Raw genomic sequence first — 22,592 nt, 5'->3', positions numbered from 1 at the left:
GTATTATTATACCAAGGTTGCAGTTAAGTAGATTCACATTAGATTAAATAAATTCTCACAATATTACTTTGTTCCAATACAAGTCAAAGTCTTTTATTTTCCTGCAAGGAATTAAGGAGAATTGCCATCTAATAAGCAAAAAACCAAAATGAAAAACGCATAAACATACTGGCTCTCAAGGTTTTGCCTGAAATCTTCTAACTTATGAGTTAAATTTGATTTTACTTTATATGTTAGTAATAATATCCTTGTTTTAATTGCAGATAAAACTAATATAGAGCTTCTGTTTCTCAGAGGAATATGGATAAATCTAAACATCTCTGCTCTACAAATTCAGACTCCCCCAAACCAATTAAGAATGTTATAAAATAAAAATATAACCAAAGCATAATCCAATGAAATCTAATTAAATTTTAAAATCAATACTCAGAAAATAAGTTATATTTTATACTTTGCAACCGTTTCCAAAGCAAGTTGAAAGCTTCTATGTAGCAATCTTATGTCCTGTAGTGGATGCTTTGTGTAGAAAGGAAAGGTTTCCTATTGAGGGACTTCCAGGAAATGCAAGCTATCAGAAAAAGCTAGCACATGTCTCAATGTGTATCAAATACAGCAAAAATAATCTATGTTTATAATGAATATGGTGATCACCAACCTACAAACACCTTATCCCTTCTGTCCTTATTTTCTTGGAACATTTTAAGAACTAAAACTCCTGAGTAATTCCATACCAAACCCAAACACAAGGACTTTCAACATGTAGAATGTTTTCTTTTGAGCCTTCAAAATGACTTTGAAAATGAAATCTGTGATGTGAAAAGCCAATCAATTTAGCAATGCATTGTTGTGTCTATTTCTCTACTAGTTATTGTTCCTTGTTGAATATCAAGATGCCCAGAAGGAAAAATAAATCAGATCACTGAGAAAAATATATGCACCGAATGAGTTGGATTTTAATTACAAGGGACATTTTCTAGAGTTTTGGATGGCATTGGCAGTATACCCAGTAGTGATTATGTTTTAAATTATTGTTTTTCTTGAGGAATTCACCCTGATGACTTACAAAAAACCAGTCCCCCAAGGACAGAACAGTATGCAATCATTTCTTTTTTTTTTTTTCTTTGTCTTTTTCCTTTTTATCGGTACCAGGGATTAAACTCACGACTGCCTGCTTGAAAGGCAGGCGCTTATGCCGCTGAGCTAAATCTCCAGCCCCCAGTATGCAATCATTTCACCCAACACCTTAGCAACATTTCAAACTTTCCCATGCTGCAACCCAATTGAGAGACAATAGTTTGTACTCCATATGAAAGCAAGGAAAAGTGGTATTTCTCTGCATAATTAAAATCTTTATTCAGCTTAGGAAAAAAAGGTTAGATTTGAGAGTTTACTTATCCCCAATGATCTAATGAATTAAATTTTCTGGTGGAGTGTCCCGAATTAGAATTCAAATACTTTTCTTACGTCTTTGTTCTTGGCTGCAGAAAACGTCTAAAAATGACATGGGTCTAGTGGTACCCTTGTCAGTCACCCACTGTCACTAATCCCACGTCTCTCTCTTCTTTAATATGTCTCCCACTCCTTAGGCCTTAACATATGCAACTTTTTATCAGGTATTTTTATTGGACATATGTATGGGTCTAAGAAACCTAGTGAGCTTAGGAAATAGAGGTCTAGTTTAAATTTATGTTTAACTAATGTAAATGCTTACCTCTTCCATGTTGTGATTTTTTTTATAAAATGAGGATAAATGAAAACAGTCAGAGTCCTCATGTCTAAAAGCAATATGAGAATACTGCTTCATGACTCAAAGGTGAAGAAACTTACTACCTTATGCAGTAAAGTGCTCAGATAAATCAAGGACTCAATAAATCACAACTTTTAATGTCACCAGACAGCCTTGGTGGATTCTATCTTCTGATAGAAATCTTGTGATTTCAAGATGACTCTACACCCAGTCATTGTCTCTCTATGGACCAAGATCCACAAATTGCTCCTGGAGCATCCCTTTCTCATAGCCCTAGAAGTAAGGAAATGTTCCGAGGAGTTTCTTTACCTCTGTCCTCTACTGTGTGATCCCCTTCCATGTGGTCCACGGTTATGCCACACAGCAATGACTCTAATAATTGTCACTGTGAGACATGCAGCTTCCATGAGTTCCTGAAAAGGTACTAGACTTACTGCAGGATGTGGAAGGGACTCAACCATACCAGAATCTGATATAATAGTATACTAGCAAAAGGAAGAGAAAGAATTACAGAAGTGTAAGATTGGAGTCAGTATATGAGTACTTTCTTCTTTATTTATTCTCGCTTCCTTTCCTAGGTGTTAAGAAATATTTCTCATTTGTGTATCCAGAGTGACCAATCTCCTGCTCTCACAGTGGGCAGCACTCGCATGATGTTTGAGAATATGTAAGACACTGTTGGTGGGGCTCCTGCATTAGTAAACCACATACTTACTGTTGTTATCCCAAGAGTGGGAATGACTTCAGACTCTTCCACATTTTCTTAGCTCAGTGTTCATGAGAAATTTGAATTTATCTTCACACAACCTTTGTGATTCACCAGGTGGCAGATGACAGTGGTTAAGTCAGTCTGGTACCTGGCTGGCCAAGATCAACAACATGTTTTCAGTATTTGGGGCTGTTCCTGTGCTTGTAGCTGTCCAGTGATCTGAGTTGCTGCCACAAGGGAAAATAGTCCTCATCTCCATTTACTAAAGGAAACAAAATTTATTGAAAGAATTCTATTCTGGAAACTTCTTACCCTGGAGGTTGACAGGAAGGCAACCAATAATGATAAACTTAAAAATTAGGGAACTACTCAGCAGCCTTTGCAAGAAGAAAAATTTCTCAGGAAGCTGAGTTAATAAAAAAATTGTTCTTTTCTCACTCTGGACGCCTTGGGTAATCTGACAGAAAGCTCTTATGAATGTCACCAGCCACCAAAATGAACGCGGTGAAGTGAAAAGTTGCCCAGCTGTGACTGGAGGCAGTATTCCGCATTCATCTGAGAGGGTGCCCCATCCAGCTCTAACTTCAGTTGTGGGCTTGGAGTGTGTCCCACAGGGCGTTCACAGCCAGGCACAGCTGATGTCAAATGCTAGTTTCGGAAATACCAAGGATTGAATGACTCGTGACACATCAGCCGTCCCAAACCCTGGCAATCTCTGCCCCAGAGGCTGTGTTTTTCGGATCAAATCAAATGGAAATATAGCGGGTGAATGGGATGTAATAAAGATAAATTAAAATTTTTAGGGAAAAATAATAAATCAAATTTGAGACTTTAGGCAGAAAATGAAAGAATTTTGGAGAATATTAATATGTGTTTGAAAAAGAACTCCATAAATGAAAAAAAATATACAGGGAAGCTAACATGCATTCCAAAGAATATGAAAATTATAAATAAACATGCTTTCTTTGGCAAGTTTGTTTCTAACAAGTGTTATTCATTTTAAGAATAAGCAGTAAATTTACTAAATTAACCTTGGAGATTCTGTTTAAGTATTGAGTAACTTCTATCTGTCTCCTCTGTCTCTCTCTCTCTCTCTCTCTCTGTCTCTCTCTCTGTCTCTCTCTCTCTCTCTGTCTCTCTCTGTCTCTCTCTCTGTCTCTCTCTCTGTCTCTCTCTGTCTCTCTCTCTGTCTCTCTCTCTCTCTCTGTCTCTCTCTGTCTCTCTCTCTGTCTCTCTCTCTGTCTCTCTCTGTCTCTCTCTCTGTCTCTCTCTGTCTCTCTCTCTGTCTCTCTCTCTCTCTGTCTCTCTCTCTGTCTCTCTCTCTCTCTGTCTCTCTCTCTGTCTCTCTCTCTGTCTCTCTCTGTCTCTCTCTCTGTCTCTCTCTGTCTCTCTCTCTCTCTCTCTCTCTCTCTCTCTCTCTGGATCTTCACATTGTTTTATATTTCACAAACCAACCCTATGGTTTATCATGCCTTTCACTTTTCAAAAAATTTATTGATCAACACTTAAATATACATACACAAGATAGATAATTATATTACTAATCTCTGTTAGTTCATCAAAAAGGTTTGGGCTTTCCTTGTTTGATCATTTTTATGCCTATGTCTTATAATCTGAGCAACTACTTTAAAGATAATCTGTAATACATTGCTTTGAAATTCTGCACCATTGTTTTGTTCATTTTTCATTTAAAAACATTTCCTTTAATCATCCTTGGAATAATAAAAGAAACGTTTGCACACAAATCCAAAGAAATGCTTCTAGCATTCTTTGGAACTTTATAACAAAGCACTCTAGTGTTGGTTAGGTATTTACTGATTTAGCTCTGCCATTAACTTTGATGTAGCTTCTAAATCCATACCATCCCTGCCAAAGACAATAACACTCAACAAAATATTTATGAGATAGACTCAGAATTTGCACCGTATGTAATGGTGTTGGACGCAGTCAGTAATACACTTTAAACAATTCCCTGAACACAGCATACAAGTGTATATGGGCAGGCACACATACACTCACACACGTGTGTGCATACTTACACCCATGCACACACACTGTTCTTTAACACCAGTGCAATTTTTTCAGAAGCAAATGTTTTCAAAGGAGTTAACCTGGTAACTATTTAATTCTTCCCTTACTTTACTTAGGGTACCCTTAATTGGATTTTAGGAATAACATAACTGTGTTTCCTTCACTCTCACTGCTGGCTTACTTTTTATGTGACAAGGACATTTATAAATTTTTGCAATCACAATAAACTTTAAGGCAATTATAAATTGAAACTTGGTATTCCAGCATCAGAAATTTCTAGGTTATGTGGTCAGCATTTCTGTTTCTGCAAATACACTTATGTGTTTAAAATGCCCTATTTTTTTTTTTTTCAGTAGAGAAATGTGATTATGCAAACCTATTCACTCACTGCTGTATAGAATTCAAGAATGTCATTCTTTTGTTATGCTGATGCTTAGGTGATAGGACAGGCATGTAAAGATGTCCTTTCTCCTGTGTCTCCACAGGGCAGATCCTATCCACTTCAAAATCATGTTGACAGTTGTCACCAACCTACCACTTTTTAGCTGGCTACTTAAAAAATAATGGACTCCTAGAGTATAAGTCAAAGAAACTCTTTAACAATGGGAAGCCAAAGACTTCAGTTTGTACATTTAATAATGGATTGGTTTAAAATTATTAACTATTAATCTTTCAAAAATAATTGATCAAGAACCAGTGTCTCTCATTAATTTTTTAAGTGAAAGAGAATTAGTTTGGCTCCACATGCTATGTATGCATTCTTGCATGAAGTCTCCCTTACAGTTCTCACCATTTCACTAGGATATTTCAGTTCCATTCATAAAAATTTTTTAAATGGATGAAATTTATCTATTTTTGCTTCTGTTGCCTGTGCTATTGGTATTGTCCACAAAATCATATCCTTATCTAAGTCACAAAGATTTACTCCTACATATTACCTTAAAAGATTTAAGTCTCATATTTAGGAACTTGATTCATTAGGAGTTAATTTGTTGTCTCTGGTTTGAAACAAGGATCCAGCTTTATTCTCTTACCTGTGATTGTCCACTCTCCCAAGACAATTTACGGAAAAAGACTTTTTTCTGCATAGAGCTGTCTTGGCCATGTTAATAAAAATCAGTTGGCCGTAAATTAAAGGTTACTTTTAGATTTTCATTTCTAGCGCATCAATCTATGTGTGATGTGTACTTTTGTGACAATATCATATTGCCTTGATTATTATAGCTTTGTAGTAAATTTTAAAATTATGAAACATGATTGTTCCAAGTTATTTGTTCCTATTTTTAAATATTATTTTGGTAAGTTATATTTGTAAATATTTATGTGTATTTGCCTATCAAATTTTATACCAACTATTCAAAAATCTGCCAGAAATAATAAAAACCAGGTGGGATTTCAATACAAACTGAATCTGTAGAACAATTTGAGAACATTCTCAGCATTATTAAATCATGCTGCATGAATAAAATTCTGCATACTTTACTTCCTAGCTTTTGAAATTTGGACACCTGAACTGCTATGTGCCATTGTAATTATCTGAAGTACATATTTCTATCAGAGAATTTTTTAAAAATTAACTATTGAGTACATGTAATATCTAAAATCCGTAATCAACACAAGGTAAGCAGTCAATAAACATGTGCCACTGTGTCACTATTACAGTGCCTTTCTCCTATTCTCTTCCCTCAGCCAGTGGTAGGGAACCATGTTTCCATCTGGGCTTGACATACACCTTCTGGTGTGCTGAGGAAGGAGAAAGCCTAGAACACCTGCTCCGGACTTACACACCAGTTTTCCCATCATTGAAAAGCCTGTAGAGGAAGCCGAAACTCACTATCATGCTAGACTCATGGGATTCTGGGTTTGCTTGGTTGGTGTCTTGCAGCTGGCCAGCTGGCTGGAAACTCCTCTGTCGAGATGTATCGCCAAGTGCTTCTGTCTGGGTGTCGCTGTGTGGAGCTGGACTGCTGGAAAGGAAGAACTGCAGAAGAGGAGCCTGTCATCACCCACGGGTTCACCATGACAACTGAAATTTCCTTCAAGGTAGAGTGAAGATTTTTGCTAAGAAAGGCAGTTGGGCATACCTGACCCCTGTTGGGGAAAGCCTCCTAGACCAGAACACCCCAGCAGTCACAATTAAATCCTCAGTCTGTTAATCTTCTTTACACTTTCAGAGGCTGAAATCTAGCATTCTGTCTTTAAATAATTGGTACCAGGTAAAGTAATGAATGCTACCCAAGTTCCAAGCAAACTGTCTTTATAAAAGGAGATACCAATTTATTTGTTTTGTTCCCCTTGGCATTTTTATGTTTGCTTTCTTGCATCTTATTATGAAATACGCACAATAAAGAACACATACAACTTGTTTGTCAATCTAACAGGTGGCTATAAAGAGTACGTGTAACTACACTAATTTCTAGTGGCAACTCATATACTCATTCCTATCAGAATGACATTTTTGTTCTCCAAGGCGACCACCTATTCAATATTGCAGTGATCCCTGCTTTGTGAATTTACACAGACACACACGTGTAGCCCTAAATAATGTAACTCCACCAACTTTGTAATTTGGTATAAATTAATTAACACTGCAGTATTGATTATTTTGCATCTCCCTTTTTTACACTCCACATTGTTAGAAAAATTCATTAATAATCTTGCATCTGTTTCTGGCTCCTTTGTTTTCTTTATCTTGATGATATTAGTGACTGTCGTACATTTAGTTATTACAGGGGTTGAGCTTTCTTATCCAAATTGCTTGGGGACAGAAGTGTTTCAAATTGTGGAGTTGTTCAGATTCTGAAATATTTGCATAGACTTTATTGACTGGCCATCCATAGCCTGAAAATTTGAATACAAAATGTTCCAAAATCTAAAACTTTTTAACACTATGTTAGCAATCAAAAAGTTTCAGACTTTAGAGCATTTTGCATTCCACATTTTCAGATTAGGGATGCTCAATCTATAAAAAATTCTACCCTGTGGTACAGCTTTTAGCATGTTGATGCCAGTCAGGGACCTCCAAGAATACTCTTATGGTCAAAATTGGGTTTATTTGCTCTTGAATGGGGGGACACACATCATGAGAAATTGTGGCATCTCACTAAATATTTGTGAGGAGAACTTACAGCATTTAAATTTCTACCAGGTGACTTGGGAGAGGGTCAAAGAAAGCAGTGTGGTGCTGTGGTCTGGGTGCTGTCGGGAAGCAGAAATAACCTCACAATTGATATCATAATGTCTCATCTAGGAAGCAGAACTAAAAGCTCTTAATGGTAGAGAAGCGTCAGTCATTCTTATGAAACAGAAATGGGAATGGGTTTGGTCTCTTTTCATTCTACTCTGGACTCCATCCTGTATCATAAATGGACCCTCTATCCTCTCTCTCTCTCTCTCTCTCTCTCTCTCTCTCTCCCTCCCTTCCCTCCCAGCTCTACTGTGGGACTTTGCACTGAGCTACACTCGCAGCTCTTCCTTTTTGTTTGTGTTTTATTTCGAAACAGAATTTTGCTAAGTTGATAAATTATCTAGGCTGTTACAACTTGCAGTCCTCCTGCCTCAGCCTCCCAGAGTACTGTGATTCCAGGCCTGTGCCCACAGCCCTGTGCTGACTGGCCTTCTAAAGTAGCAACCTAACCTGGCTGCTCTGTGTTAGAAAAGTGGCGACGGGGACTCCAGGGTGGACAGCATGCACGGTGTGGGCTCCCTCTGTCCACTCCGGGCCGGGGCAGAGCTGCTGGGAAACGCAGACTGCGCATGCCCCTCAAAGTCCCAGGGGAAAATCGGGGCCAGCCGAAGTACATTCTCAGGCTGGCGATGAATGACTCTCCACTGCCCTTGAGGCTCAAGTGCTTCTCATCACAGCTGTGTCGCAGGCTCGGGCTCCTGGACCATGAGTCTCTTCCAGCACTCCAGAAGCCCAGCTTCCAGCCCAATCTGCTGCCAGAATTCAGTGGCTTAGAATCGGGATCTCACTCAGGATAGGGCTCCCCCTCTGTGCCTGTGCCGTGAGGAAGGGAGGTGTCAAAGAAGAGCCAGATGTCCCTCAGGGGCGGCTTGGCTAGCGGCTCCCTGCCCGCGTGCACTGGCAGGACAGCTGGATCAGGCAGAGCCATGGGGGCGGTGGCAAGTGGGGCCCGGGAAGTGGGGATGCCAGCCTGCCCTGCGGACACATGCAGAGTAGCAGGGTCCCCAGCTTCGGGGTGAAAACTGAGGCCAAGAGTAGAAGACGCCAAGGGCGCCCTTTAAGGAGGCCCTAGGGCTCGGGGCCTCGTGGGTGCAAAGTAGGCATGAAGAGTGAGCACGGCTCACCTGTGAGCTTAGACACCTGTCTCCCCTCACCTCGACCTTGCTTCGCTCTGCATTGCCCCTCCGCCCTTCAGCTGCAGCCTCTCCACCTCCTACCTCAGAGCCTTTGCACACGCTGCCCCTGCTCCGGGAATGGTCTGCCCTGAGACTGCCTCACGCCTCTCCCCAGCCTCTTCCAAGCATTCTCCTTCACATCGCCTTCTCCTCAGGCCTTCCCCGACTTTAATAAATAGCTTATCAGCACCCTCCTCCTCTTTTCCACATGGCACTGGCCAGCTTCTACTCAGCTCGATTTAACTGTCATGCTCCGGGTTTATTGTGCAGTGGCCAGCGGAAGCACCAAAAGACACCGGGATTTGCAGGCAGATTTATTTACCTGGACAGGAAGAATATCAGGCCCTGATCTCTGGTGGTCTAGAGCTTGTATGAGACCAGCAAGCAGGAAGTGCAGAGGCAGAATGGCTTCTCAGTTGGGACTGATTCTTATGATAAGCATCATAGTAACCAGCTATGCATCACAGCAGCCAGCTGTTTCTAACAGACACCAAGCCAGGTCATATCCATCCAACAGACAGACGCCACTGGACCTGGAACCAGTACTATTACCTGGGCAGCTAAGAAACTGAAGTGTACCATCTGGTGGGGGCGGGGAGCATTTTCTGCTACCCTTACATCACCACAAAGCCTGAGTCTTTGTTTCGGCCCCTACCTGCCCCAAGCACTTTGAAATGAACCTGACATTGCAGTAGGTGTTCAGTAGATCTTTTGGATAAACTTTGGCATTACAAAGCAAGAAGGCAAACATAGCACATGTTTCGTCTTTCCTGCCTCCGTTCATCACAAAAAAGCATCTTATCCTTCTCCATTTTTGCTTGAGAAATCATGTGCATAACACATTAATAGGCAATTGAGAAGGTGCTTCCCACCTTCCCTGTGTAGGGCGTCCTGTACACTTGAGCCAGGCCTGCAAAGGTCACTAGGCTGCATTATATAGCTGTGGCGCCTTCCACAGCAGCAACACTAAACCGTTGGCCACCACTGCCATGTCTGTGTCATGTGATTTGTCTACTCTCAGAGTGTGAGATCCGGGATGCTTCTCTGTGATACATTTCCCAAAGCAAGAGCTCCTGTTGGCATCTGATTCCTGTTTGTTGTATGGCCCAAAATCAAAGGCTGTGCTCAGGGAATGAGGACGTGCTGTAAATCAGCCTCTTTAGAGACGGCTTTTTATTCTGCGGTCTGGCATTATTTATTATGTATCCCGTGTGTCTGCTCTTCTGTTCTGATGCCTCACTGCCTCTGCCTATTGGATGGATATGACCTGGCGTGGTGCCCTTTGGTCTTAACTCTCTCCCACTCAGTCTCCTTTGTCATCACCCTGGACAACTCTTTCCTGCTCACCACATCCCGAACTGGTCCTTCTTTTCCCCCCAGGCAGCCAGCAGTTGGACAGGATGGAAAGCTGGCTAGTGAAACAAACTATATGCAATGAAAAATGTATCAAATTTGAGTATGTTGTTAAATTGAGCATTTCTGAAAGTAAGACATTCCCTTAGAGAGATAATCATAGTTTAAGGTGCAATTTCATGGCTTCAGAAAGCCATACATAAAATGGATATCTAAATACATTCTGCCGTTGCCTGTCAAGCATAAAGAATTTCAAGGGCAGCCTGTCCCACTTGAGGTTAGTAATTGAACCATATGGTTAAGAGATTATTGAATCCGGTGTTAGAAGTCTGAAAACAGACATTGTCTTGACAAGAGCAATTGAACAGGAAGGAACCTTCACATCCAGTGTCCATTAATTGTAGCATGCATCAAAGAATAAAATTTAAAAGCTGTACTTGGTTTTCTCATCCTGAATAATCATGGGCACCGAGAAAATATTTCAAAGGCACAAAAGAACAGAAGTTCTCAAATAAAAACTCAAATTTTCATTTGTCCCCATTTAAAATTGTTAGATGAAATTCAGTAAATGTTGTCTTTGGTTTAAAGGTTTGCAGGGGTCTCCAAACAGGTAGCAAAGGTTACCTCAGAGATGGAGAGAGACAGACAGAGAAAGGAGGGAGGAGAATGCAGGTGAGGGGAGAAAACAGGGACCGGAAGTTGAGGAAACTGCTCCGGAGTTGACTGCCAGGGTTTCCAGCCAGCTCTCTGGCTTACTGGCTGTCAGGTCTAGGAAAAGCTTCCTGATGGGTCCAGCTTCTTTTTTATCATGAAAATAGAGCTGATATTGTTACTGCAGTCCAGAAGCAGGGTGTGGAGAGTTCCAGCTCACTAGATTGGGGTCAGTGTCCTTAGCCCTGGCTTCAGGGCACTCACAAAAGCTCCAGAGTTAAATAGTTGAAGGAAGAAAGTGACAAGAAGTGGGCTGGTTGGTGCCCTATGGTGAGGCTGATCACCCTGTCAGGTCTGGTCTTGCTGACACCCTCCCTGGAGGGCATTATCATGACTTGAAGGGACATGCAATTCCCAACCCCAGACGACTGCTCTTCCCTGCGGGGAGCAGACTTATTTCCATCACAGAGTGTAAGTCTGTAGGGCTCACAGATCCAAGAATTTGAGAGAAGCTGGGAAAAACTCAGAGAACAAACCCAAGGAGCAGAATGGATCCAGGCAGTGACTGAGTTCTCTTTTAAATCCTTAATTTTAAAGGAACCCCTGTTACAATAATAGTCCATATCTCCTCTAGTCATTGTAACAAACCTCCCATAACCCTCCTCAATACATAGATTCTCTCCTCTGCAACTTTGCGCAAGTCAATTCATTTCTCTGAACCCCAGCTTCATAATCTGTAAAATGGTACAAAATATTTTCCATATGGAATATTATTAACAAGGCATGTTCTTTATGGAACAGAAGAAGTGATCATTTAAGGGCAGCTTTTGTTTTCACTGATAATGGTCCAAGAAGGAAGGTTTCATGTAAGTGGCAAGGGGTGCCACCAATGAAGGCAGCCTCCATTGATTTCAGAACAGTTGCTCAAAATTATAAGCTGACTCTGACTCCGTCACCCCCTGACTATGGGACCTACACAACATATCTCTGAAGTTGATGCTCCCCCACTTTACAGATCTGTGCAGGTCTGTGCATGGAGATATTAGGGAATTTTCCTGTGGTCACATAGCTAGTAAGTCTGAGAGGTAGAAATCAAGCATAAGTCTAAACGCACAGCCCGTGTGCAAATAAATAAAGAATAAATAAATTTTAAATTATAGTACCACTTGCATTTTATAGTGCATTTATTTTGATGGACTCGACTGTCATAAAAGTTAAATGGATTATGTATGAAAGGCAATCTGTGAGCTCATGTCTAAGAAACAGTGCCAGTGATTCTTCTTGCTCCACGCGGGCACATCTTTCCTAGAGAATATATGCAAATGCAGTACAGAATTAGGCAGCCTTATTTATACTCTGAGGCAAGGGAAGTGGCTTAATGGCGTTGTGTTACAGAAAGCTATGTGCTGCAGAGGAAAGATTGCCAAGATAGTGGGACAATTTTAGGCATAAACAATGGGAGTAGAAAATCCTACCTGAGAGTGTGAAAGAATAAATGCAACTAAAAAAACAGTCCATGGGATTGTAAAACTTCAATACAAAAGAGAGTGATATAATTAAATAAATGAAGTCATACTTTAAAACAGTTAAATAAGAAAAACATTTTTGAAAAAAATGATATCCTGAGCTGACAAAATCTGCATCTGGTCCTCGGTGTATTACTTGAGGCAATCTAAAAAGAAAAGTAATTTGGAGATTATAAAAGCATTCATATTCTTCAATTCAATAATTCCCCTTCTGAGAATCTGGTCATAGAAAATCGTTCAAAATGTTAGGGAGAAATGAAGAAGTTGTCCATAGAATTATTGGAACGTCAACTGTTCACATGTATCCATCCCACAGTTAGGGAATGGTTGACTCAATACTGCTACCTCTATTTTTCTAGAATTTTTTAAAGACACTGAAACTTATGAGACTGTCTGTCTGTCTGTCTATTTACTTGACAGAGGGTCTCACTATGTTGCCCAGATTGGTCTTAAACTCCTGGGCTCAAGTCACCCTCTCTTCTCAGTAGCTGGGACATGTGTGAGCCATTGGCCCCAGGGAAGCCCTGACCCACATCCCAACCCCAGTGAACTTTCAAGTATGCCGAGTGGAGGATGCCAGGCAGGAAGGACCACACATTGCAATATTCTGTGTATAAAATGTTTGGCACTGGCAGATTGTGGAGACATAATGTGAATTAGTGGTTGCCTAGGACCCCGGGGGTGGGAGAAAAGTGAGACAGCCGAGGGACCTCCGCTGGATACAGAGCAGTCCTTCTGGGATGAGGGAGTCTCTCAGGTGGGTTGGGAGGATAGTTGTGCGGCTCTGTGAATGTACTGCGCACTGTTAAACTGAATGCTCTAGATGACTGAATTCTATCTCAGTTATGTCTTAACGATGTTTTTTCAAAAACATAGTCTGAGCATTCACTATAATCAGAAGTTACACAAATACCTGGAAAACAGGCTGGAAGTAAATATAAACACTGGATGATATAAGCAGAACAGATTTGATTCAAAAACTGAACTTATGGGTGGAATTTTTACTTTCTCTGACTGAATGTTCCAAATTTTTATGATGTGACTAATTTCACTCATTATGAAAAATAAAACATATATTTAATAAACAGATATTCTTTGTCAAAACTGCTTTCCTGTCCACCAAAACTCAGTCTTTTTTTAAAATCATTTAACACATTAGAATTAAGAGTCAGAAATTTTATAATCCAGCATTTTCTTGGCAGTCCCTGTGTCCATTTTAAGGCATTTGATAAAGTCTTTTGCATAAAAAAGACAACCGCGGGGCTGGGGACGTAGCTCTGTGGTACACTGCTTACTTAGCAGGAGCAAGACTCTGCCTAAAGAACAAATACCACAACAACAAAAACCCACCAGATGATATGAATGGGTTTCACCTCAATGAGAAAATATACATTTAAAAATTCTAGGCCATTAAATATGTTTGTATTCTCATTTTTAGGAAGTAATAGAAGCAATCGCAGAGTGTGCATTTAAGACTTCACCTTTTCCAATTCTCCTCTCCTTTGAGAACCACGTGGATTCGTAAGTATTCAATACAATCATCAGAGTCTCTCAAGTAAGGCATGTTTAGCAGTTGTTCAATAGACTTAAGACTATTTGACATTATTAATGGTGTTCTTCAATCACATTATACAGTAAGTGGCATGTTTTCATCTGTATGTTGATGAAGCTCATCCATTTAAATCTCATCAGCATTAAAATAGTCCATTACACTTGTAGAATCTATTTGCTTCCGATAATACAAGGACTTCTTTTTGCAAAGTAGTGGAGCACATTTTTGTACACAGTCGTTGTCTCTATCATAGAGTTGAGGCTCAGTATGCCCGTGTAAACCCACTCCTCATGCTCTTGTCCTGTTGCACGCAGATCTGCAGCCAGTCTTGCCCCTTAGAATAGTGGGCCAAGCGAAATCCATCGATGCTGTTGTGCGCTTTGCCACTGTGCATATCTCAGTCACCAGCTGCTTCACCTGCCCCTTCCTAGTGGTTTTCCCACTTGTTTGTATTTATTTTCCTCCTCCAGAGTGGCCTGCACTTACTACTGAGCTATGGGAAGAAAAGGTGCTTTTGACTTTAGTATTTTATATTCTTTTTATCAGATAGTACCTGAGTGAGACTCATATGTAACTAAGACACACATAGAGTAGTTTATCATTTTGTTAATCTCTTTAAAGAGCCTAATAAGGAAAGACGATTCTTTATAAGGGAGCCAAATTTCACGGAACTAAATTTTTAGTCCACAGAACCAGTATATGAATCATATAAGTAAGGGCTGTCATTACTCCAAAGATCATTTGCAAAGGTCTCTCATTGATCCCAAGGACCCAAAGCAGATCTTTCCACCCCAAACTAACAGTGCACATCCTAATTTGACTCGTAAACTCTTGTCTCTCCCTCCTGTTAAGAATCTTTCTCAGATCACTTGTTTTACTTGGTCCAACTAATTTACAACATGTGCTTCCATTCATTAATTATTAAATGGTTCACTCAACTTTAAGCACCTTGTCCAAGATCCAATTTCTAAGTAGGTAAATGTAGTAATTTGTTAATATATATGTAGAGAAAGCCCCTATTTTGATGTAACCATCTTTATAATTATCTGTATTTCTGGTTTTGTCTCTAGAAATCATGTCACATTTACTTGATTCTGTTTCATCAGGAAACAACCATCCAATATGTGGTGCAATCAGTTGAGGCAGAGTTTTCCTATCACTCCCAAGAGACAAAGAGTTTATTCTGTCTTGTTGCAGTTTCTCAGAGCACCTTCGGGTGGCCAATTTAATGCCTCGCTGGTTGAAGGGTTATAACTTGGGGGTAACTTTGCTGGGGCATTTGCTCAGCTCTGCTCAGCCATTTGTCCTTGGTCTCTAACTGTGTTTGCCGCTCTTCTCTCTGGCACAGTACTTTCCGGTGTTGAGGATGTGGTTTGTTTGTTTGTTGTTTAATTTTGTCTAATTTTTGTATGTTAAGAAAAAACACCTGTCAAACTTACTTTATTTAAGAAATACTTGTATTGCCATTGACAACACGAAAGACTATTGTTTCATTCTGGACTGTCGTACATGCTACCTTGAAGTCTCCTTGGAGATAGCCAGAGGCATAACAACCACCACCACCACCATTGCAATCACAGCTGACATTTCCTGAACATTTACTTTCTGCTCAGCAACCTTTCATATATTTCGTATGTCTAAGATCATGGAGTCCTCACTACGAACCCAGATGTTCCTCAGAATAAATATTATAATCGCCCTTATTTCACAGATGAAAAAACAGAATCCCAGCTTAGGTGAGTAACTTGCTCAGGCCATGCAGCTAAAAAACATGGTGGACACAAATTCAAATGCAGCCCACCTGCCTTCACAACTGATGCTACTTAGCCAACACCATCCCTTACCCAAACAGGGGCATCATGAGCCTCTAAAAGATCAAATTAAGACAACCAGAGCTTCCCAAGGCAACTGCCTACAAATGTCACTTTTATGTGGCTTGTGACACTCAACAATAGGATTTTTTTTTCCATCTTCCATATTTCTATACAGAGCTCCAAAGATAATTCCTATGTTTTGCACAAAGAGAATGAGGTAATACCCTAATACTGCCCCCTCTAGGTAAACACATTTAGCTTTTAGAAGTTCATTTGTAATTCATATGTGACAACAGAAACAGGATAACAGCTCTGGCCTGTCCCATGACTGTACCCCAAACCACTGAGATACTCTAATGGCTGTGAGGTACTAAAAGCCTGGCTTCCACTGTGGGGTGAGGGTGTCTGTGCCTCTTTCCCAGTGTCCTTCAATTCCAGATGTCAAAATTGCTCAGCCACAAGTCTTCCTGGGAAAAGTGTCACAACCCAAAGACACCTCATGAACCTTTCCTCTGTGGGTACTTGGAGGATTTACCCCCAAGGCACAAGGTGTCTTCCTTGTTGGAAAATTGAGCATTTTGCCTGCTGCTTATAACTTATGGACATTTTAAGAAATTCAGAAATGTCTACCTGAGGGGCTGGGGATTTAGCTCAGCGGCATAAGCACCTGCCTTGCAAGCAGGTAGTCATGAGTTCGATCCCTGGTACCGATGAAAAGGAAAAAGACAAAAAACAAAACAAAACAAAACAGAAATGTCTACCTGAAGCTCAAAACATATTTGTGTATTTGTCCTCTTATTTTCATGATGGCTGCTGTTAATATTCCTTTTTTTTTTTTTTTTTTTTTTTTGGTACTGGGATCTAAGGTAGGTGCTTATGCCACTGAGCTAAATCCCTGGCCCCTGCTGTTAATATTCTAAAAACTTTAGTTTTTAGTTTTCTTTTTTCTTTTCTTTTTTTTTTTTTTTTTTTTTTTTTTTTTTTTTTTTTTTTTTATCGGTACCGGGGATCAAACTCACGACTGCCTGCTTGCAAGGTAGGCGCTTATGCCGCTGAGCTAAATCCCCAGCCCTAGTTTTCTTTTTTTTTTGTTGTTTGTTTGTTCATTAATTGCAATTTTAATGCCTTTTATTTCTGAATTATAACCTGTAATTAAAGTCATTTTGTTTTCTTCTCACTTTTTGTCTTTGGTTTGCTCTCTGCTATGATTAAGTCAGGTGAGCAGGTTGCTCAGGGACTAAGAACAGGGACAGCCTGTATTATGTAGCCCATTGTACCTTTTTCTTGGATGCCTCCATCTTGCTCTTTCTGTCTTAGATACAGATCCTCCCTCCTCACTCTGTGTTCCTCAGACTAGAGCACCTGCACCCTGGAGACCAACATCTTAGAAATGCAGGGCTGGGGGATGAGGCTCAGAGGCAGAGCACTTGCCCAGCATGTTTGAGAGCCTTGGTTCCATCTCCAGCTCTGAAAGAGATACAGAGATGATGGAGATGGAGGCAGAGATTGGACAATGATGGGCCCCTCATGGGTTCAGTGTCAGATCTTCCCTTTAGCAAGACCCTAGGTGATATGAAAGAATCCCTAGAGGAGACTTTATCCCAGTGATTCACTACCCACTTGCACAAAAATGACCTGCAGCGTTTTTGAAATGCACGTGCCACGGCTTCCCTCCCAACTCCTCGAATGAAGGCCTTGGCTCTATCATCTACAGTGTCAGTGGCTCAGATGTGTTGATACTGTAATTGAGTTAGAATCATCATTCCAGCATTGATTTGGGTATGCCAGGCAGAGCATACCTGCTTCATGACACCTGGAACATCACCCTGATATCACTCTGGTTCTCCAGGAAATCTTGAGAGCAGGACAGTGGGGCAAAGCTCTTCCCCTTCGTTCTTGGTCACCAAGTTTGGACACTAAGAGAAACACGTCTGCCTCAGCAACTGTTGGCCTATGCTGTCCTGTCACAATGGCTTCTAGGCCAGAAAGTGCAGCAAAGTCACAGACATGACTGGTGAAGATTTGGACCCCTAGGCTCCCTTCCCCAGACACCAACACCAGGGCTACGTCTCCAGCTCCAGATGATGTCGCTGTGGGCTGTCACTTGGTGTAACAAAGCTCTGTGATACCAGGAGGCTCTTTCTGAGAAAGTGAAATGGAGTCTCAGCAGTTTCTTTAGTGCAGCCTGGAATGCAAGGCCCAGCGCAAACGGACTTGTTCTCAGGGGCAGCCAGAGGATGGCTGACTTGGCAGAGCCCTGTGTGTGACGGCCAGCGTTATCACTGCAGCCCCTGGAAAGCAGCCTCTTCTCTGCCTGCTCCAGAGACCTCATGGACACACTTTTCAACAACTGCATGATGAGAAGGTGCTGGGAACTTACCGGGGAGCATCACAAGTTCTTAGAAAGTCTCCTTTCCTATCCCTGAAGTTCCAACTGTGCAGGATGATGGTTAAACCCCAAAATCTCTCCTGGCCTCTAAAACACCTGCTTTGTTTAATAAAGAAAAGAAAAAGGAAAGGGATGTACTGAGACCACTTTCCTGTATAACCCTGTGCCATATTGTAATTTGGATTCCCACCTGTCCCCTACCCAGGGGTGTGGGAAATAGTCCATGATCCGGGCTTATCACTCGTGGAAGAAAGAGTGAAAACAAGAATTCCCGCTTTACAGCTGTTTTGAACTGTGGTGAACCACAAATTGCACCGCCATGCCTTTTTCCAGGCACAGCTCCACTCCTGCTAGGATGCATTATCTTGGCAGCAGGAGGAGTGTTAAATTCGGGGAATAGTTTGATAGCCTGTAGTTCAAACTGAGACTACCTGGAACGTACAGAATTGGATATCTTATAATACTATTTAACATTCCGTGGAAAGAGAAAACACGTTTATTTCCTTTGAAAATGTTGAGGAACCAGGAGTATTGAAAGGACGTGGATGTTGCCCTCTATCAGCGTGTTTGCAAGCACTAGAGGCACAAATTTTCTAGTCCGGGCGACAGACTCCGCCTTCAAATCCCGGGAACATCTGACAAGTGGCCTCTCCTGCAGTTTCAAAGGCATTTGTATCCATGACTTCATTTCACCTTCTCAGCATCCTCTACCCCTTTCTAGGAACAGTTATGATTGTTCCGGTTATATAGATCCAGAACTCTTCAAAGCCTGGAGCTCAGCTCAGTGAACCCTGGCCCTCCAGCCTGTTCCCAGCAGCATGGGTTCCCGCGGGCGGCTGGCTCAGAACACCTCCTTCGCTGCTGGCACAGAAGAGAGGCAGACTCCATCCCCAAGGCACCTGCTGCTTTAGCCTTTTTTCTCGGACCCCTGCACAAGTCCCCTCTGCTTTTTCCTCCTCCCCACAGGAGATCCTACCCCTGCGAGTGCCTCACAGCTGACTTAGAATCAGGGAATGAAACAGGAGGAAGGAAGTCTCTAATTCTGGGAATTTCAAGAGTTCTGTGACAGGCAAATGACCTGCTGTCCCCTCTTCCTCTCTGTCTGTCTCTATGCAGGTCAGCGTTAAAAATAGCCTCCCCCAGCCAACATCCTCAGTGTGCACCGGCTGTCACTGTCCACCTGTGTGTTATTGAAATTCACCTCCATCAGCACAGGAGTTTGGAATGACTGCAGTGGGTCCTGAATGGTGGCATTTAGGGAACTACCTCTTTCTGCAAGTTGGTAAAATGAAGTCACCATGTCTGAGCTCTTGCTTTCTTTCCTTCTTTTTCGCCCTTAGCCCAAAGCAGCAAGCCAAGATGGCAGAGTACTGCCGGCTGATCTTTGGTGATGCCCTTCTCATGGAGCCACTGGAAAAGTATCCAGTAAGCAGCTTTTTTGTCTGACCTGGGAGGAAGGTTCATGTTATTTCTCACTGGGGGTGTGGGAGACTTTCTTATTCCCCTCCTATTATATTTCTTGGTAAGATTAATGCAGTTGACTCGGAGCTCTTTGACCAAGAGAACACCAGTAGTGGCTGGGCGTGGAAGACAGTACCCTGTTCCCGTCCTCATGTCCATCTCCTCCCTGCCTTGCCGCCTGATCTGATTCGGTCAGGCGTGCAGGATTCCCAGCAACCACAGGCAGCTCACAGTCAGTCTAAGAGGACAGTGCTTTGCTTCCTTCCCAGGCAGCCTCATCAGTGAACAGAGGGCACTGCAGGGGGCACAATCATTTCTGAGCCCCTCTCTCCTGGCTGGTGCTCCCTCTCTTACACGCATCTTTCAGGCTGAACTCAGGCTTCTTCGATGGCTGTGACCACATCCTTGTTTGGAGCAAAGAAAACAACCTAAGTGCCCTAACATAGCCTCTTCGTGCTTGGACCCTTAGGCCTAGTCACATACATCCTTAAGTGAATTTGTACTGGTCCCCAGCCTCCTTGCAAAGAGCAGAGGACGAGCTATGGGAGTTCAGTAGACTTCCTAAAAATAACCACTCCTGTGCTTTACACAAGTGCTCTCCAATACAGTATCCAGTAACCTTCTGGGAAGTTGATTTTCCCATTAGAGGAATAAGCATGAAACAGTAGCTTCAGTGGGAGGGCTGGAAGGAAATCTGAAGCCAAAGAGATGCACAGCTAGATTACCTTCTATGCAGATGGACATTTGGCTCTTTTTAAACTGCATCTGAACCGTTGATTCCACGGACTGGCTTTGGAGCTCCTGACTCATGTGGCCAATTCCTACCTGATGTCAGGCTTCCCTCCTTTGAAAACTCCTGCCAAGGCCTTCCCTGTCCTGCATCAAGGTGGCTGGATTTATGTGGGCCCTTGGAAAACTCACCGAACTTAGGTAGATCATCTTACGATTTCGTTGTCAAAAACACTAAGTGTACAGGAGCTGAACTATGCTTTGAGGTGAGAAAGAAAAAAGTCAGAAGCAGCCAGCCCCACCCCTGGTTGCGAAACACACTTAGGGTAGTTCACCAGCCATGCTAAAGCTAGTGAAGGATCCTCTAGGTGCTTATCTTGGTTACTTTTCTCTCCTTTCTGAGACAAAACACCTGAAGCCCAAAATGAAGGAAGAAAAGGTTTATTTAGCCTAGTTTTTGGAGGTTTCAATCCATAATGAGCTGGCTCCAAGGTAGGGTGGTGTGGCTAAGGGTCAGGCGTTCATTACAACCGGATGCAACAAGAGCTAAAAGGCCAAAAGAGGGTAAGCACGCCGCTTACCCTCCCTTATATTGTATGCCAGCTCCACCCCTGGGCGGTGCAGCGCTCACACGGCCAATCCCAGCGCTAGACAATGAACCAATCACAAACGCTCGACGCAGCCACCTCCATGGCTGCCTGAGGCTTTGGGGGGACATTTTAACAAATCACAGCAATGCTCCTGTGGTTCAGTGCTTCTGGGGCTTTTAGGAGGGGTTCTGCAAGGAAGGGGCAGATTTTGAAAGACTGTGCTTTTCTTTTGTTAGCTGGAATCTGGAGTCCCTCTTCCAAGCCCTATGGATTTAATGTATAAAATTTTGGTGAAAAACAAGAAGAAATCGCACAAGTCGTCATCAGAAGGAAGTGGCAAAAAGAAACTATCGGAACAAGCATCCAACACATACAGCGACTCTTCGAGCGTGTTCGAGCCCTCGTCCCCCGGAACCGGTGAGGGGCTGGGAGGTGCCTGGGACCGGTGGGTTAGGAAATGTCCCTCTGAAATTACCTTAGAAGGACTCTTAACGTCTCTACTGCGGCATAGATTTAAACTGCGTGGATTTCTCATTGCTGCTACAAACATAAGTCTTTAAAAGAGTTCTGTAAACTCAGAGACCTGCAGGGAACTCAGGGGTTCCATGTAGGAGCCCCAAGACCGTGTTTGATTGTGGAAGCAGGAACAATTCTTTTCCTTGCTTTTCTGCTTCCGGAGCCCTCTCCCCACCACGCCCCCTCTGACTCACAGCTCGGGGTCGCAGCTTCAGAGCCAGCAGTCTTGCACTTCCCTAACCCAACAACTCCTCTGAGCATTCTTGGGAAATGCTCTCTGCTTTGAGACTCAAGTCTTTTACATCCCATCACCCAGGCCATCCAGGGTGCGACCTCACTTGCAAAGTCTTTCTTATTTTTCACAAGACACGAACAGGTATGGGAGGACATTATTCTGGCTTGGACATTAGCCAAATAATCTTTGGGGTGACCACATATTTTAAGTTTCATAATGGGAATAATTAACAACAGGACTGAGGACAGGATGTTCACGGGAGGTGGAGCATTCTCTCTGATTCCTTGCTGAAGGGTTCTGGGTATCTTAATATTCCATATTTTAGAGAACCTTTTAGCATTCATGAAATGGCAAACTTATTTGAATTATCTATCAAAATCATTAGGTGATACTTACTATCTTTCTTTGTCTTTTTAATGTTAGATTGAAATGGATGTTTTATGGTAGATGAGAAGAGAAGCCAAAGTGATCACTCTTTTCTCCAGCGTGGTCATTCAGTCTAACTGATTTCCCAAGTTCAGTGGGAACCCTAATAATCTGAAGGTGGATTAAAAGAACTGATTAAGTAGAAGAAACTTCCAGCTTGATAGTAGGACCTTCGAATTAAACGTTTAACTTCGAACTGGGCGTGATGGTGGGCACTTATACCCCTGGCAATCTGGGAAGCTGAGGCAGGAGAATCCCAAGTTTGAGCCCAGCCGGGTAATTTTGTCAAAATAAAAAAAATAGAAAAAGGACTTGGGGATATAGCTCCATGCAAAAGTCCTCTGTTAAATCCCCAGTACTCCACAAAAAGAAAGGAAAGAAAGCAAAGTTTAGATTTGGGGGCTGGTGGTGTAGCTTGGTGGCAGGACACTTACCTGGCAGGCACAAGCCTTGGGCTGAAGCCTGAGGATAAACTGCAATAAAAGTTTAACACTGGAACCA

At 42.1% G+C, this 22,592-nt stretch overlaps 1 protein-coding gene across 3 annotated transcripts in view; it reads left to right on the top strand.

The window, feature by feature from the left end:
• The window catches only part of Plcb1 (phospholipase C beta 1), a 690,621-nt gene that overhangs the window by 525,748 nt on the left and 142,281 nt on the right, over positions 1-22,592 (top strand). For all 3 annotated transcript variants that reach the window (XM_003476583.5, XM_063248714.1, XM_013159777.3), the window contains 4 exons: positions 6,373-6,530; positions 13,818-13,900; positions 19,475-19,559; positions 21,151-21,331. In XM_003476583.5, coding sequence (XP_003476631.1) covers positions 6,373-6,530; positions 13,818-13,900; positions 19,475-19,559; positions 21,151-21,331 — 507 coding nt within the window. The remainder of the gene's footprint in view (positions 1-6,372; positions 6,531-13,817; positions 13,901-19,474; positions 19,560-21,150; positions 21,332-22,592) is intronic.

Source organism: Cavia porcellus, unplaced genomic scaffold (assembly GCF_034190915.1).
Source record: "Cavia porcellus strain 051 isolate PalLab524CR breed Dunkin Hartley unplaced genomic scaffold, mCavPor4.1 scaffold_5, whole genome shotgun sequence".
Taxonomy (NCBI): Eukaryota; Metazoa; Chordata; class Mammalia; order Rodentia; family Caviidae; genus Cavia; species Cavia porcellus.
Note: the sequence above shows the minus strand (reverse complement) of the source record. Positions and strands in the feature narration are given on the sequence as shown.